Consider the following 15,000-nt stretch of genomic DNA (forward strand, 5'->3'; position numbering starts at 1 on the left):
TGTGTGTGTGTGTGTGTGTGTGTGTGTGTGTGTGTGTGTGTGTGTGTGTGTGTGTGTGTGTGTGTGTGTGTGTGTGTGTGTGTGTGTGTGTGTGTGTGTGTGTGTGTGTGTGTGTGTGTGTGTGTGTGTGTGTGTGTGTGTGTGTGTATGTCCAATCTACCCCCCTCTGAACTGCGCTGCGGACAGTGCTTAGTGTTTGATTGAGAGCCTCAGGTGGAAGGCTGTTGCATCAGTGACAGCCTCCCCTGGCCGCGCGGCTGGCTTTTATCCCAGCCTGATGCTTCTGAATGTCAGATTAGAAGTGATCCCTTAATTACCGTCAGTGTCCAGACAGGCCCGTCACTTCCAATGAGAGCCGCCAGCCAGTGGGATTTCTTCACGCGCTCGCCCGGCTCGCTGAGTCTCGGGGCCCACCCTTGTCACTGCACGCGCTGTTTCTCTGGAAGGAGAGGGTGAGTCACACATCCTTCCTGTTTCAAGGAGAAAAGTAAGCTCTTGCGGGAAATGATGGAGAGGTCAGTTCCAGAAACAAACGTTTTATTTTATTTTTTTTCTGTATGATATTCAGCGTTTTTCTTATGATCGTGTTGCGTGTGTGTTCCACGTCGGATGTCGTGATTTGAACAAAGTGAGATATTTTAGTGGCTTTAAGTGGCTTTTTAGCTGATGTGAAAACCCTGTAAAATCTCAAGTCACCAGCTTTATAGATGGGAAATTGGGGAGTTTAACAGTCTTATCACCGCAACCGAGCCTGTCTCCCTCTCAGTCTCACTCATCCCCCCCCATCGTCCTCCCTCTCTTCTCTCCTCCTTTCAGGCCACCGTAATTCCTCTCTTCCCTCTCTCCATCTCTCTCCTGTTCCTCTTTGTGCTGCTCTCCTCCTCGCCGTGTTCCCAGACTCGGAGCCGGAAAGAGAGAGCAGGGTTCCATGGGCGGCGGATTAAGCCCCCTGGGCACCGCCCATGGAACAAAAGGACTTGATGGATCACACAGAGCCACTCTAAAATCCCATGAAATCAGCCAACAAGATTATTTGGCTCCTACCTGAAAGAGCAAGGGCTGGGGTGGAGGTGGTGGTGGAGGGGGGTCTAGAATCAATTTGTCTCCATGAGAAGTGATGTCTTTTTGTGTGTGAGGATGAACATCAGAGATGTGAGGTGGCCATACTAAGGTGCTGTGTGCTCTGTGCCAACGTCCCTTCACAGAGATGGCGCCATGGGTTCTAACGTTCCCTTGGCCTCCTCCACTGCAGTGGAACTCTGCCAGTGATTTTTATCAGCCCCATAAAGCGGCTGACATGCCGCCATCTTGGGGTGGGCTGAGGGGGCTCTGTGTTCTATGGTGTGTGTGTGTGTGGGGAGGGCTGCGAGAGCCAAGTCTCTGCACAGTGAACTTCAAGAGAGCGGGTCTTTGATAAGGGGCTTTGCAGCCCTCCAGCCCAAAGCTCTCCTTTGATCTGATGTGTGTTTTGAATGCACATGACTTTGCCACAGGCGGCTCCAGTGCCCATGATGTCTGTATGTGGCACATCCTATAGTCTGTGTGTGTGTGTGTGTCTGTGTGTGTGTGTGTGTGTGTGAGTGCCATAGTTCCTTTGACATGAGCAAATGAATGGTGTGGTACTTCTGCAAACGTGCAGTGTGCATCATCGGTTGCTTCTGCTAGAGGGTTGTTTGGGAAGTACTGGTGTTGTAGGGCATTGTGGTCATTCACTTCCTATTGTCATATCAGCTTGTAGTGCTGTAGTAATTGTTATTGTAGATGTGTCCACGTCGAAAGAGTGCCTTCTAAGCAGACGCAAAGCGGGGAAGGGGAGATGGGGAGTGGAGGACGACGTGTGTGTGTGTGTGTGTGTGTGTGTGTGTGTGTGTGTGTGTGTGTGTGTGTGTGTGTGTGTGTGTGTGTGTGTGTGTGTGTGTGTGTGTGTGTGTGTGTGTGTGTGTGTGTGTGTGTGTGTCTGTGTGTGTGTGTGTGTCTGTGTGTGTGTGTGTGTGAGACTAAGAGTGAGAGAGAAAACAGACTTCTCTCAGACTGTTCTCAAAAGCAGATGGATGTCCCAGGGCAGTGTGGGACCAGTCGGCAGCTCTCTTTCAACACCCCTAATACCCCCCCCCCCCCCCCTGCTCTGACTATCTCCCCTAATACCCCCCCCCCCCCCCCCCCCTGCTCTGACTATCTCCCCTAATACCCCCCCCCCCCCCTGCTCTGACTATCTCCCCTAATACCCCCCCCCCCCCCCCCTGCTCTGACTATCTCCCCTAATACCCCCCCCCCCCCCCCCTGCTCTGACTATCTCCCCTAATACCCCCCCCCCCCCCCCCTGCTCTGACTATCTCCCCTAATACCCCCCCCCCCCCCCCTGCTCTGACTATCTCCCCTAATACCCCCCCCCCCCTTCTCTCTCTCTCTCTCTCTCTTGCATCACTTCTCTCCGTGTTTTTCATTCTTTGTTTGATTGGTGTGTCTCTGAAGCTTTTAAGCATGTGTCATATCCATACACACATTTTGAATGTAAAAACCGTAAAAGCAGGCTGTTCACCGTATAACAGGGCCATTCACTCTGCATCCGTAGTGCTCTAATAAAGAGAGTGGGGGGACATTTGCTGCTTGTGTTATGGCTGCTGTATGTTAGTTATGGGACGCTGCAGTGAAAGGGGCAACTTGTTGAGGTGTATGTCCATAGCAGCAACCCGTGGTCATGTAAATCAGTTAACTATGGCCTAGATAAGGAAGGTCAAAGCTCTCTGGTTTGAAACAGTGAAACAGAAACTTTTTTCTGCTTCAAGCACCTGTCGTCAATTAGTGCAGAAACAAAAATCCCTTCTCTTCAACATTCACCTGTTCAGCTTGAGGCTGAAAACGGCAGAGGTCAGTGATGGGTCCTCTGAAAAATGACCATTTGTTAAGGCAGTTGGGGAATCTTTCAAGCTCTGCCTGTAGCAAGCATGTTGTACTCAAGCATGAGTGACCCAGTCTGTATTGTGTGTGTGTGTGTGTGTGCGTGCGTGCGCATGTGTGTGTGTGTGTGTGTGTGTGTGCGTGCGTGTGTGCATGGCTCAGAGGGGGTTACTCAGACACTCTCCCCCTCTCTGTCCTTCCTAGAGAGGTGTGGATAGATGGATACAGGGAGGGTGGTTGGAGTGATGGTGGTGGTGGAGATGGAAGATGAGGGGGGTTTAGGGATGGATTTATGGAAGAGGGGGGGGGTGGTGGTAAGGGGTGTCTCTGACACCTCCTGCCCCAGTCCCTAATCAGGCTTTCAGCCTCTCAGCCTGCTGCAGCCCCCTCCTCCGTCTCCCTCTATCCCCTCCCTGGATTCCCTTCCCCTGCCAGGGTCCCTATCATCCTCTGATCAAATATTAATGCGCTCTTCTCGGCCTGCTCACTAATCCAAAGCCAATTAATATTATCTGTCAATTATTTACAGATCCGGAGGTGCGCAGGCGATTCCCGGAGGACTACATCGACCAGGTTTGGAATGCATAATTAACTCCTCTCTCTTTCTTTCTTTCTTTTCTTTCTTTCGCTCCTCTTTCTCTCCTCTACGCCCCACTGCCTCCTCCTCCCGCATGGCCATTAGTGTATTTTCTCCTCCTCTCTCCCTCCTCCCCCCCCCGTCTCTATCTCTTTCTCTGTTTCTTTCACTCACCCTCCTGCCCCCTCCCTCCCTGCATCACATATTTCTATCCCTCTGTTTGATGTCTTCCTTCCTTTTTCATGTGTGTGCAATGGCCCTTTAGTTATAAATGGTTGACATTTTGTGTGTGTGTGTGTGTGTGTGTGTGTTTCTTTCTTTCTGAGAAACATGGACCTGGTTTGGTGTGTGTGGACCTGTTTAGCCCTTACAATATCAATACCAGAGCATTTGCACACACACACACACACACACACACACACACATACACACACTTACATATTCCAGAAAAGCAAATGAAAAGGGAAAAAAATATAAAAGATTGATAAAAGACAAATTAATTAATCAACATTTGTTGAATGAAAATAAGATCCCCTTTTGAAATAAACATGGGGCTTGATAAAAATTTGAAAGTTCAGTTTTCAAGCCAAAGAAAAGATTCTGGTCAAAGAACAATTAGACTTATGAAATATGTTGAATCCGCATGGGACAAAGCTGGGTGGAGGTGGTGGTGGTGGTGAGTGGTTGCGTATGTGGGAAGGCGGGATGGGGTGGTATGGGGGTGCATCTTATATCCGACCAATTTTTAGAGAGCGTCAAGTCTCTCCCGACTAATTGCACTGTCACTCTTCCTGCAGCAGTGCTCTTTCTACCTGATGTCCTTATATCTGAAACACAGCATGAAAGACGAGGGGAAGTTTCTCCTCAAGGTTGTTTGCCGTCAGAAGACATTCAGGTGCGCTTGTTTCAGATGTGCCTGCGCGATGGTAATTGCTTTGGATGTCTGTAAAGAGCTGGCGTGCATATCATATGGACCATAAATAAACACAAGAGCCAAGTGCATTCTTTCATCTGCTCGACAGGAATTCTTAAATCAGGGGTTGCGTGGCACTGCAAATGAAAACGCTTGTTACCATAGAGCCAGTGTGGTTTTGTTGTGTTGTTTTTTTTTTTTTTTTTTTTTTTTTTTCAAACCAAGTAGCCTGGAGTTATTGTTTGCCTCCTCTTCAAAAACATAAAAAATAAAATTAAATAGCACATATTTTTCTTCCCTTGTAACTAGGCAAGATTCTAATCACCCATCTCTGTTTATCTGTAAGGACACAAACAGTGTCCACAACCCCCCTCCAACCACACACACACACACACACACACACACACACACACACTTGTGTTTATCTCTTCTGTAGGAAAAGGAAAAGCCAATGTCTTTGTTGCGAGCGAAGGTTTTTTATTCCAGCCACTCTTTGTTGTGCATGGCGAGGGATGTGAGCTGAAATGGCACAGTGCTTTGCAGAGAGGAGAGCAACACGGAGAGGAGGAGAAAGAAAGAGCAGCCGAGTCGATTCGGAGACGGCGACAGAGACGGCAAGTGCAGATGGGATGTAGAGTGAGCCAGAGTCATAAAAGCGGGAACATGGGTTCGAAGATGAAGGGATGGTTTAGGAAGAGAGTCGGAGGGGTGAAAGGAGATGAGACCAGGCTGAAATGGGAAGAACAAGGGAGAGAGAGAGAGAGAGGGAGCGAGAGAAAAAGAGAGAGAGAAAGAGAGAGAGGGGAGCAAAGGGAATAGAAAGATGCAGGAGGGGATAATGACAGTCAGCCCTTTGGCTTCCCTTGAGCCACCATACCACACTCTTCACTCGCTCTTTGTACTTCACAGGGCTGAGAGGAGAGAGAGAGATAGAGAGAGAGAGAGAGAGAGAGAGAGAGAGAGAGAGAGAGAGAGAGAGAGAGAGAACGCGAAGGGGGGGGGTGAAAGGGTGCAAAAGAGTGCCGATAAAAGATGGCTGACACAAAAAAAAATGGTGTTGGTGCCTATTCCACTTGCTCTCTCGCTTGCTCGCATCGTCCTAATCATCGAGGCCCAGGCCAGGGGCCAGGGAAAGAGCGCGGAACAGCAGCAAAGTGTTCCTCAACTCCCACAATGCATTGTTGCTTACAACTCTAAATCAGACAGCTCCTTGCATCCCTTTTGAGGCCCTCCGCTGTTGCTGATGCGGGCAGGTGCCTTGATGTCCACAAACAGTGGCATCAATAATGCATCCAATGCTTTGCTTTTTCCTCATGTACCATTCACGCTTCTCTCACGATAGCGTTCAGTCTGTTTATCGCTCCACCAGCCTCTCGTTAGTGTGGCCTTTACCCACACTCATGCGCCTAAACACACCAGAGCCCCTCAGCCGGGACATTTTTACACTCAGAGGGCTGAGCCTGGTGATAAATACAACCATCGACTCATTACCTACACAGTTTCCTCTCTCTCTTTCTCTCTCTCTCCATCTCTCTTTCTCTCTCCATCTCTCTCTCTCTCTCTGTATCTGTATCTGTATCTGCGTGCCCTTCCCTTCATCTGTTTCTCTCTCTCGTTCTGTTTGTACCTCAAAAATGCAAATGGCTCGTTTGATTCAAAGTGGAGGTGTAACTGGTGGCAGCTCCCCCCTTCTCTTATGGAGAAGTAATTAAAACAAAGCTCTCTCTTTTTGTCACTCTCACCAGCTCCATCTATCTCTCCGTCTTGCGCTCCCTTTCTCCTCTGATGCCACTGTACCACTGTGACACATGCGCTTTGAATCCTTTAAATTAGCTAGTTGCCGCCTGTTTCTGTCGGCAGCTCGCAACGCCACTTTCTCTCGTTTTTTTTTCTTCTTCTTTTTCTCTTCCCCCACGTCCTCTTTAACACAGAGAGAAAATGTTTTCTTGAAGTACGAGCGCCTTTGATGTTTGCCCGGCATCGGCGGAACGTTTTTTAACTCAAAGGCACAGCGGGCCGGAATTAGCGCGCGTTAAGCTCGGGAATATTCAGATGGGTGACCTCCGAAGAAAGGAAGCCATGAGCCAAAGCAGCGATGGAAATCTTGCACACTAACAAAGGGGGGGGGGGGGAGATGTTTTTTTTGCTTTGGTCTTGGTGTACTGACGATGTCTGCCCTTGATGGAGTCGTGTGTGTGTGTGTGTGTGGGGGGGGGGGGGTTATTCAAGTACTGTGAGCGTGCGCTACGTATGTTTTCACACAGTATCTGACTTGCAATGACACTCACTGTGTCAGGTCGGTTACGACCACTGCTACACTATCAGATCACTACACTGCATTCTGCCTCACAAGGAACTGACATACACTGCAAATAATGCTAGCTTGACAAAGACAATCCAGACCATGATATTGCCTTGCCTTGTTCATCAATGTTCTCTAAAAGTTATACTGTACTGTCCTATTCTACACATTAGAGGGAAAGGTGCACATATAAAGATCAGTTAACTACAAACATTTTATGTTTTGTTTTTTGTCCCTCAAGTATTTTCCATAAGTGCAAGTTTCTTGTGTTGTGTATGAAAGTAGAGTCACTCTCCACCCTGTGCTTATCTGGGGCAAGGACTGTGCCAGCCTTATCTGTTGGAGCCAGATTGGTGTCTAGACTCTAATCATGTCTAACGGTAAAAAAACTCCAGGTTTGATGCTTAGAAATGGCCTTCCGCTATTGTGTCTTCATCCCTTGAGGAGCTAATTGTGATGTGGTACCTGGCGCTTGTGTAATGGTTTGGGGTGTATCTCTTAATTGCGGCTCACCTTAGTCAAGCGTTGCTTCGCCGGAGAGGACACCTGGCTGCCCATATGGTATCACCACCGCCGCCAGTGCAGACAACAGCTAAGCATCTGGAGCAAGAGAGTTGAGCGGGAGGGAGGGAGGGAGGGAGGGAGGGAGCGTGTGTGAGAGCGGGAGAATGACATGGAGGGAAAAGAGAGCGCGAAACGCCAGTGCAAAGCAATGGAAGCGCTGGTGGAGGGAGGGAAGATTAGGCCACGATCAGACAGGATGCTTGTTGTTGCTGTGAGGGAAGTCTTTTCTTCTGCTGTGTGGTATTGTTAGTAAGCGTTTTGTGCGCTGCAGAAGTGCACAGGGCACCTTGTGTTTTTGTGTGCCTGCTGTGCCTCGCCGTGTGTGTGTGTGTGTGTGTGTGTGTGTGTGTGTGTGTGTGTGTGTGTGTGTGTGTGTGTGTGTGTGTGTGTGTGTGTGTGTGTGTGTGTGTGTGTGTGTGTGTGTGTGTGTGTGTGTGTGTGTGTGTGTGTGTGTGTGTGTGTGTGTGTGTGTGTGTGTGTGTGTGTGTGTGTGTGTGTGTGTGTGTGTGTGCCTGCCTGCTGTGCCTCGCCGTTTTCGCGGAGGCACCTCAAATCGGAAAAAAAAAAAAAAAAGTTTAACTCCAAGTGGAAAAGCGCCGGATGTCATTCAATCGCACATACACACGCTCGTACACAGACCGCCTCACGTATCCTTCACCTGGTCCTTTTCACATCGCTTGCCTTCCCTCCTGTTTCGACTCTCAAAGGCAGATGAGCCGTGACTTGGCATCGGTGGCTTGAAACATGCGCCAGCCCACAGTCACAGAATAAAACGTAGCGACGCCTGGCAATCACAGTCTCTCTGTGCCAGAGGATTTCAAAAGCATGTCCTTGGGTTTTGTTTCAAAAATGATTAGGGGATGAAGCAAGAGGATGGGGTGGTGAGAGGTGGGCTTTCTAAATAGAAGTGTTTCTTGAGATCTTTCCCATGGTTCACTTTTGCAGACCGGTATGTTCTGAAGCTTTGTCTTGAAAAATTCACGGCCTTTAGAAGAGGATGAAATCAGGGGGGCTCTGCCTTTGAACCGCCAAATCTGGAGGCCACTGTCTCTCTCATGCACCAAGAGGAAGTTGGTTCAGTAGATGCGTAATCTCAGTTTAGCCTCTCCGACATTAATGAATAAAATATCGCCTTGCCCTTGCCCGAGAACCGTTGGCAGTGAGTGAATAATTGATGCCCTCCATTATTTGTCGCCTTCTTGAGGCCCCCCCCCCGCCCATCTTTTAGCAGATGCCAGGAGATTGAGGTTAGGGTCAATGCTCTTCCTAGATGGCAAACCAATGACTGTGGGTCAGGCCCTTTCATTTGAATATGATACCACTAGTTCAAAGAGGCGGCGCATGGATAAAACTCCAGTGGAATAAATAGGGAGCCTTTTCACTGACACTGGTGTTGTCGTGCTCCCTCTCTCTCTGTCTCTGTGTCCCAATCTGTCTCCGTTTGTCTCTTTGTGTGTCCATCTGTCTGGCGTTGTCTTTGTGCTGGCCTCTCAATAAAGGCCTTTCACACCCTGCCGCAGTCGGTCCCAGAGCCGGCCCGGATTAAGGCGCCGGCGTCGGCTCTGATCCGGCTGCGAGCGAAGGCGAAGCCTGGCCAAAATCCCAGGCCTGCGCAGGCAAAGCTCCTGCTGTCTCAGTGATTGTGTCTCGGGAGAGTAGACACAGGTTGGCTGGGCCAGAGCAGCATTGGAACTGCGGCGGTCGCCTCCAGAGAAGCACAGGCGTCTCATAATGGCCGACCCGGGGAGGGGTCGGATTAGGGACACTGATCAATTCATTCAGCCTTTCTTTTTGAGCCGGACCTGTTGGCTCTAGTTCAAGGGGGGTCTGTGAGTGTCTATGGAAGGGATTGACACACGCTAACTTCATGCTAATCCCTTGTATGGATATTAGTGAGCCTTTCTTGGGCATAGTGATGACTTATTTTCCGTCATTACACCTAACCCTACATTTATTTTGTGTATTAAATACACACATTCTGAGTTTTTTTTATTTCTGGGCGCTCATTTCATGTGACAAATCATTGTTAAATATAGTACAAATGTCAAAAATACAAAAGTTGAATGCATTTGAACCAAAGCACTCGACCTCCAGCAGACTGAATAACTCCCTTCCCTTTCAACATATTTTTGTTTTTCTTCTGAAAGTGAAGCCCTGTTCATGTTCAAAGACGGCATTTAGACTTTTATCCATCAGTATCTGTGAGTGTGGATTTGTTTGCATGTGTGTGTGTGTTGGCAATGATGGACTGAACTCCACTGAGCTTCATTGAGTCCAAACGCCAGTGGCTGCGGGGCATGCATCACATCACAGCGTCTCTCTCATCTCTTTCGGGCTCCGCACCCACGGGAGTGACCACACAGAGGAGCGAAGTCGAACAAACGGCCAGCGCTAATCTATCAACATGCTCATTAATCACTCGCGTGCCGCTTTGTGTCTCCTCGCTTCTCCTTTGTTTGTTTGTTTGTTTGTGTTTGTTTCATTTGTTTTTTTGTTTTTTTTTACATTCTTCATGCTCCAGGCCCTCAAATAAACCCCACTGCATCTGAGCGGGTTTCTCTGTGTTTCAACGTTGCCTTTAGGCTAACTTTTCAAGCGCCCTGGCTCTAATCTAAAATCCATAACTGATAAAAGCTGTGTTATTTAGACAGATGAGAGCGAGTGAACAAGCGTTGTTCTTAGGCATAATGAGCCGGAGGTGCGTTTACGTCCCCCCCCCCCCCCCCACCCCACCCCCCCCCCCCATCTTAATGAAGTAGCCCTATGCAGTCCGCCATGCCTTTATTAAAGCATTTCATCACTCGGTCGACACGCCAGGGAAACGCCTCTCCCAATGAGGGCTGGCCCGACAGGAAATGACTCGCTCACAAATCACCGGGGCACACACAGAGGCCAGGGGTTAGGTGCACTTAGGCACAGGGTGCGCTCGCTCGCTCGCAAAAATTGTGATCTGTGTTCACCATTCACAGATCATAGGCGAGGGTGTCAAAGCAGTTTATTGTAGCACCAATACAAACAGATTTAAATTGTGCTGCTGTTTTTTTTTTGTTGTCTTATCCCCCCAGTGGTGTGCGGATGAAAATGGCTTCACACGCCGAACACATCAAAGTACTCTGTGCTGAATTCGCTCGACTGATCAGCCAGACTTCAGACAGCAGCAAACTCATTGTAGTGGTGCTTCATCGCGAGTATGTTTAGTAGGAATCCCTGTGTGTAAACAATAAATGTTTTGGTGAGGTTGTACGGGAAAATGTAAGGAGAGTTGATAATTCTGTTTGTTGCCAACTTCGTTTTAACACATACATAAAGATATTAGGACTGAGAAACTGTGTGTTTTGTACAGGTGTAGGCTTAGATATAACTTTAAGTAGAGGTACACTTTTTATGTATTGTGCAGCTCTTAAGTAGTGTAAGTGTAATTTGTTAATTTTATTTATTAGTTCATTGATATGCTGCTGCTTTGTGTGTGTGTGTGCGTGTGTGCGCGTGTGTGTGTGCGCGCGTGTGTGTGTGCGCGTGTGTGTGTGCGTGTGTGTATGCGTGTGTGCGCGTGTGCGCGTGTGTGTGTGTGTGTGTGTGTGTGTGTGTGTGTGTGTGTGTGTGTGTGTGTGTGTGTGTGTGTGGTGTTAGGCTGGTGGTTGGTTGTGTGAGAGTGGGAGCCTTGGGGATAAGGGACCCCAGGTGCTGGTGGTGGATCATGCAGGAAGCCCCAGCCCTGGTGTCCCTCCAGCGGAGAGGGCAGTAGGGAGTGCGGTGGGGGTGGTGGTGGTGGCGGTGTTTAGGCTCCTGCCCAGACAGCCTCCGCTGCAGCACAAGTGTGGCGATTAAGACAGGAATTGGGGGGTGGTTGGGTAGCGTGGGGTGGGGAGGGGATGGGTTGGTGGCGGCTGTTTGATGCCGCAATTAAAACTCAGGTCTAGTCACGAAGGCAGGGGGGCTATTGGGGAGGGGGATGCAATAAAGCGAGGTGACTGATATGTTTTACTTTGGGTCCAGACACACACACACACACACACACACACACACATACACACTTTGCTCTGAAAAAATCTGTTTCCTATTTCTGGAAATCACTAAGCTGTCCCGGTGTTTCAGTAATGATGGACGATTATTACTTCTGGACCGCTTTACAATGCACCCGCTCGTTAAAGCTAACAACCTGATCATTTCACTCAAGTATCCTCTCTGAATTATTGTGAGTGTTACATTCTGATTTTTGTGTGTATGTGTGTGTGTATTCCACGGTTTGGTTTCACCAGAAATACAGGCCCAAGTAGCCTATTACATTATTAAAAATGACCAGACTGCCAGACCCAGCCACATGGGTGTTACTAGGCCTCCTGTACTGAACTGCTGTGCCCCAGTAAATATGTTAAGATTTTTAACTAGCTCCTGTGTGGAGGGGGGGGGATCATCCCATATTGCAGCCTTCTCATTCACTTTAGTATTTTCCCTCTATCAACCATTCTTAGACTAATTACCTGTCTGTGTTCTTGCACACACACACTACCTCTCCTGATCTGTAGTAAAACAATTGACCAGAAATTGCAGGCATGTTGTGTCTTTGATCATGCAGGAATTAATCAGTCAAATGAGTATTGATATGGTTGCCTTGATTACGCTCAGTCATGTTAGCATGTAAAAGTAAGAGTCATATCTCCCAACAAATATCCACTTCATATGGAAATCATAATGAGCCAGAAATCAGTGAAATCATCCCATTTATAATCATTGGCACCATCAATTGTTATCTTTCTAACTCATTGAAGTTATTGTGGAAGTACAGGTCCACAAGCAATTATATCCTTTATTTGTGAGAAATGTGTGACAAATAAAAAGATATAGCAGATTGCTGTTCTCCAGAAGTTAGTAGGTTCCATTGCAGGAACTCTTGAGACTTTTTAAGTTGCTTGGACATAGGTCTTCATACAGGAATGGCCCATAACCCACTGGTGCTTTTTGTACCAGACTACCAGATCTACATATTGATGTAGCCTAATGATTTTGTCTCTTGATTGCGTCACAGAACAGCAGCGATGACATTAGGCCGGTAAACCAGTGAGTTTTTAGATAACGTTAAGTTACCACAAGGTCAACAGTTGAGTTTTGCTAGGAAGATGCTAACACTGGAGTACAGAGTTCATGGCAGCTGTAATTACTTATACTGGTAAATGGAGGTAAAAATAACCCAATTGATTGATTTAAAGCATATATTTCAGCTGATGTTTTGCTTGTGTTCATTCAGTGAGACAAAAGTGACACATTTTTATTCCCTTCCTGTATTCACTGGTAAAAGAACAAATGTTTTTTAAAATGTGCTTGTAGTCTTCCACTCATATAACGTTCAACCAAGAATGGTTACTGAATCCCTGCAGCCTCTGCTGAGCAGTTTTGGGGCCACACAGACTAGATACTCATTTCCCCCCCAAAAAACAGCACTAAAAAGGGTTCCTACAAAGGTGATTCCGCCTGTCGAAACATGCACAACTGTGCAGGCTGCCCTGAAATAGCCCTGCTATTTTCTGTGGTGGAAAGGCGCCTTATGTCTCCAAATGAGGTATTAATGAAGTGGCCTCGGTCTGTATTGTGGGAACGGGGGACTAGAGGGAGCGGTGCGATGCACAAGGCAGACCTTGACATGCCTGCTGGGGGATCCTGCTGCTCACAGACCCCCATCTCCAGCCAGCAAGGGCTGTGTCTGGGTCGGCCCCCTCATCTCTCACTGCTGGCAGGAAGCCATGGTGGGATGCAGGTGGGGTGGATGATGGAGCTCACGGGTGGATACCTAGGGAGGCACAGATCACGCAGGGCATGTTTTTGGATGGGTAACAATGGGAGTTCCTTTAGAGAAAATTCTTTGCAGAATTTTTTCAGAATTTCCTTAATCCTTTTGTGTGTGTGTGTGTGTGTGTGTGAGAGAGAGTAGCGTGGCAGTTATTAGTGTTGTGATCTTCTCTATTAAGGGTTAAAAGGTAGATCGAGGAACATTCATGAATGTGAGTGTGTGAGCGTTTCTGCACGCATGCTGGCATAGGCTAGTGTCTGACTCAGACTTCGACCTGTATTACAGCCACACGCTTTTCACTGCCAATGTGCGTGTGAGGCACAAACCTACGCCCTGACTAAGCCGAATTGCCGGAAAAAAAAAGGAAAACATTGGGGGCGTATTAAACAATGAACTTGTCCTCATGTTCTCTCGCACGTAAACTTCACACCACTCACAGTTCATGTGTAGTCATTATGCATCATGAACTGGTCCGTGGGTTCATGTGCCTTGTGAATGCAGACGTGACAAACAGGGCCAGGTACACCTGTTTAATTTAGCATGTTTTCCACTGCCACCTGTTCCCTGCTGTTAGCGGGCGCTCCCCTGAGGGCCACAGGTACCAGGTGAGGCTGGGTTCCTCGTACCGTGCGCCATGGCAACGGGCCCTCCTCGGGTTAGTCGCCCCACGGGGGACTTTTTTTTTTTCTTCTACTGGTTTCCCGTTTGTGCCATGCTGCTCTGCTCTGGCTGACTGACTCCTGCAGGGGTTGGAGAGTCCCAGCTCGGAGCGGCGAGGTTGGGCATGAGTGCCCCTTTCCCTCCTTCTTGCTCCCTGTACGCTTTCATTCTTTCTCTCTTTCTTTCTTTTTCTTTTTCCTCCTCATCTCTGTCTTTATTATTCTCTCTCTCTCTCCGCTCAGTGGCTCATGCCTCTGATAGATCCTTTTTTCTCTCTGTATTTCTTTCGCTCTCTCTCTTGCTCTCTCGCTCACCAACTCCCTTTTTTAGCTGTTTCGCTTCATTTTTCTTTTACTCTCCCCTTGCCCTCTTCCTCCCTCTCTCTCTCTCTCTCCCTCTCTCTCTCTCTCTTTCTCTTTCTCTCTCTCTCTCTCTCTCTCTCTCTCTCTCTCTCTCTGTCGGAGGCCCCTGCTGGCCCTCTGCTCTAATCCCAGGGCCCCTGTGGAACAGCTGAAGAAGAGGCAGAGCAACTTTGCCAGCGCTTCTGCCTCCCTCTGGACCCCTTCCACCCCCTCGCTCCTCTCCCTCTCCCTCTCTCTCTCTCTCTCTCTCTCTCTCGCGCGCTCTCTCTCCATCTCTCCTTCTGACTCCACTGGCCTACTCCCTGGTCTCCATGGCTCACTGTTGCCCATATGGTGGGGCAGCTCCTCTCCCCGAGGGCCCTGTTAACACTGCTCAGCCTCCGCCCCCCCCCCCCCCCCCCACCAACCACCCCCACCTCCCCCAGCTGCCCGCACACCTCCTGACCCACCCTCCACCCCCCCCCCCCCACACACACACACACTGCCACCACCACACTTATTTGTTTCCTTTGTGTGTGTGTCCTTTCTCTCTCTCTCTCTCAGTCTCACTCTGTCTCTCCCCCTCCTCTTACATTCTTTTTCTTCCATGTGTCCATTGTGACCAGCTTTGATCGACCGCCTCTGCATTGTGTAGTTCCTCTCCCTCCCTCCCTTCCTCCCTCCATCTCTCTCTCTCTCACTCCTCTGTTTCCTCCTTCCATCTCTCTCTCTCTCTCTCTCTCTCTCTCTCTCCCTCTCTCTCTGCCCCCTCTCCTCTCACCTTTAGCCCTTAACACATCCTTCGCGTCTCCTCCATCCTGCAGCCTCATCTGTCTTCTATTTCACTGGGCCACAGTCTGTTATATGGTGTGCTGTAGTTAATACTTAGATTTATTGGCCCCTTTAGCTGTATAAATGATCTCCTTTTTTCTCTCTCTCTACCCCCCCTCCATCCCTCCA

General features: G+C 48.7%; 1 protein-coding gene across 4 annotated transcripts in view; it reads left to right on the top strand.

The window, feature by feature from the left end:
- dennd1a (DENN/MADD domain containing 1A) overlaps nucleotides 1–15,000 on the top strand; it is an 89,318-nt gene that overhangs the window by 15,743 nt on the left and 58,575 nt on the right. For all 4 annotated transcript variants that reach the window (XM_076283616.1, XM_076283618.1, XM_076283617.1 and 1 more), the window contains exon 3: nucleotides 3,428–3,471. In XM_076283616.1, coding sequence (XP_076139731.1) covers nucleotides 3,428–3,471 — 44 coding nt within the window. The remainder of the gene's footprint in view (nucleotides 1–3,427; nucleotides 3,472–15,000) is intronic.

The sequence above is a fragment of the Alosa pseudoharengus genome, unplaced genomic scaffold (genome assembly GCF_046254945.1).
Source record: "Alosa pseudoharengus isolate Yale_2024_CS ecotype anadromous, Long Island Sound unplaced genomic scaffold, YU_APseudo_1.1 YU_APseudo_1.1_scf_14, whole genome shotgun sequence".
NCBI classification, from domain to species: Eukaryota; Metazoa; Chordata; class Actinopteri; order Clupeiformes; family Clupeidae; genus Alosa; species Alosa pseudoharengus.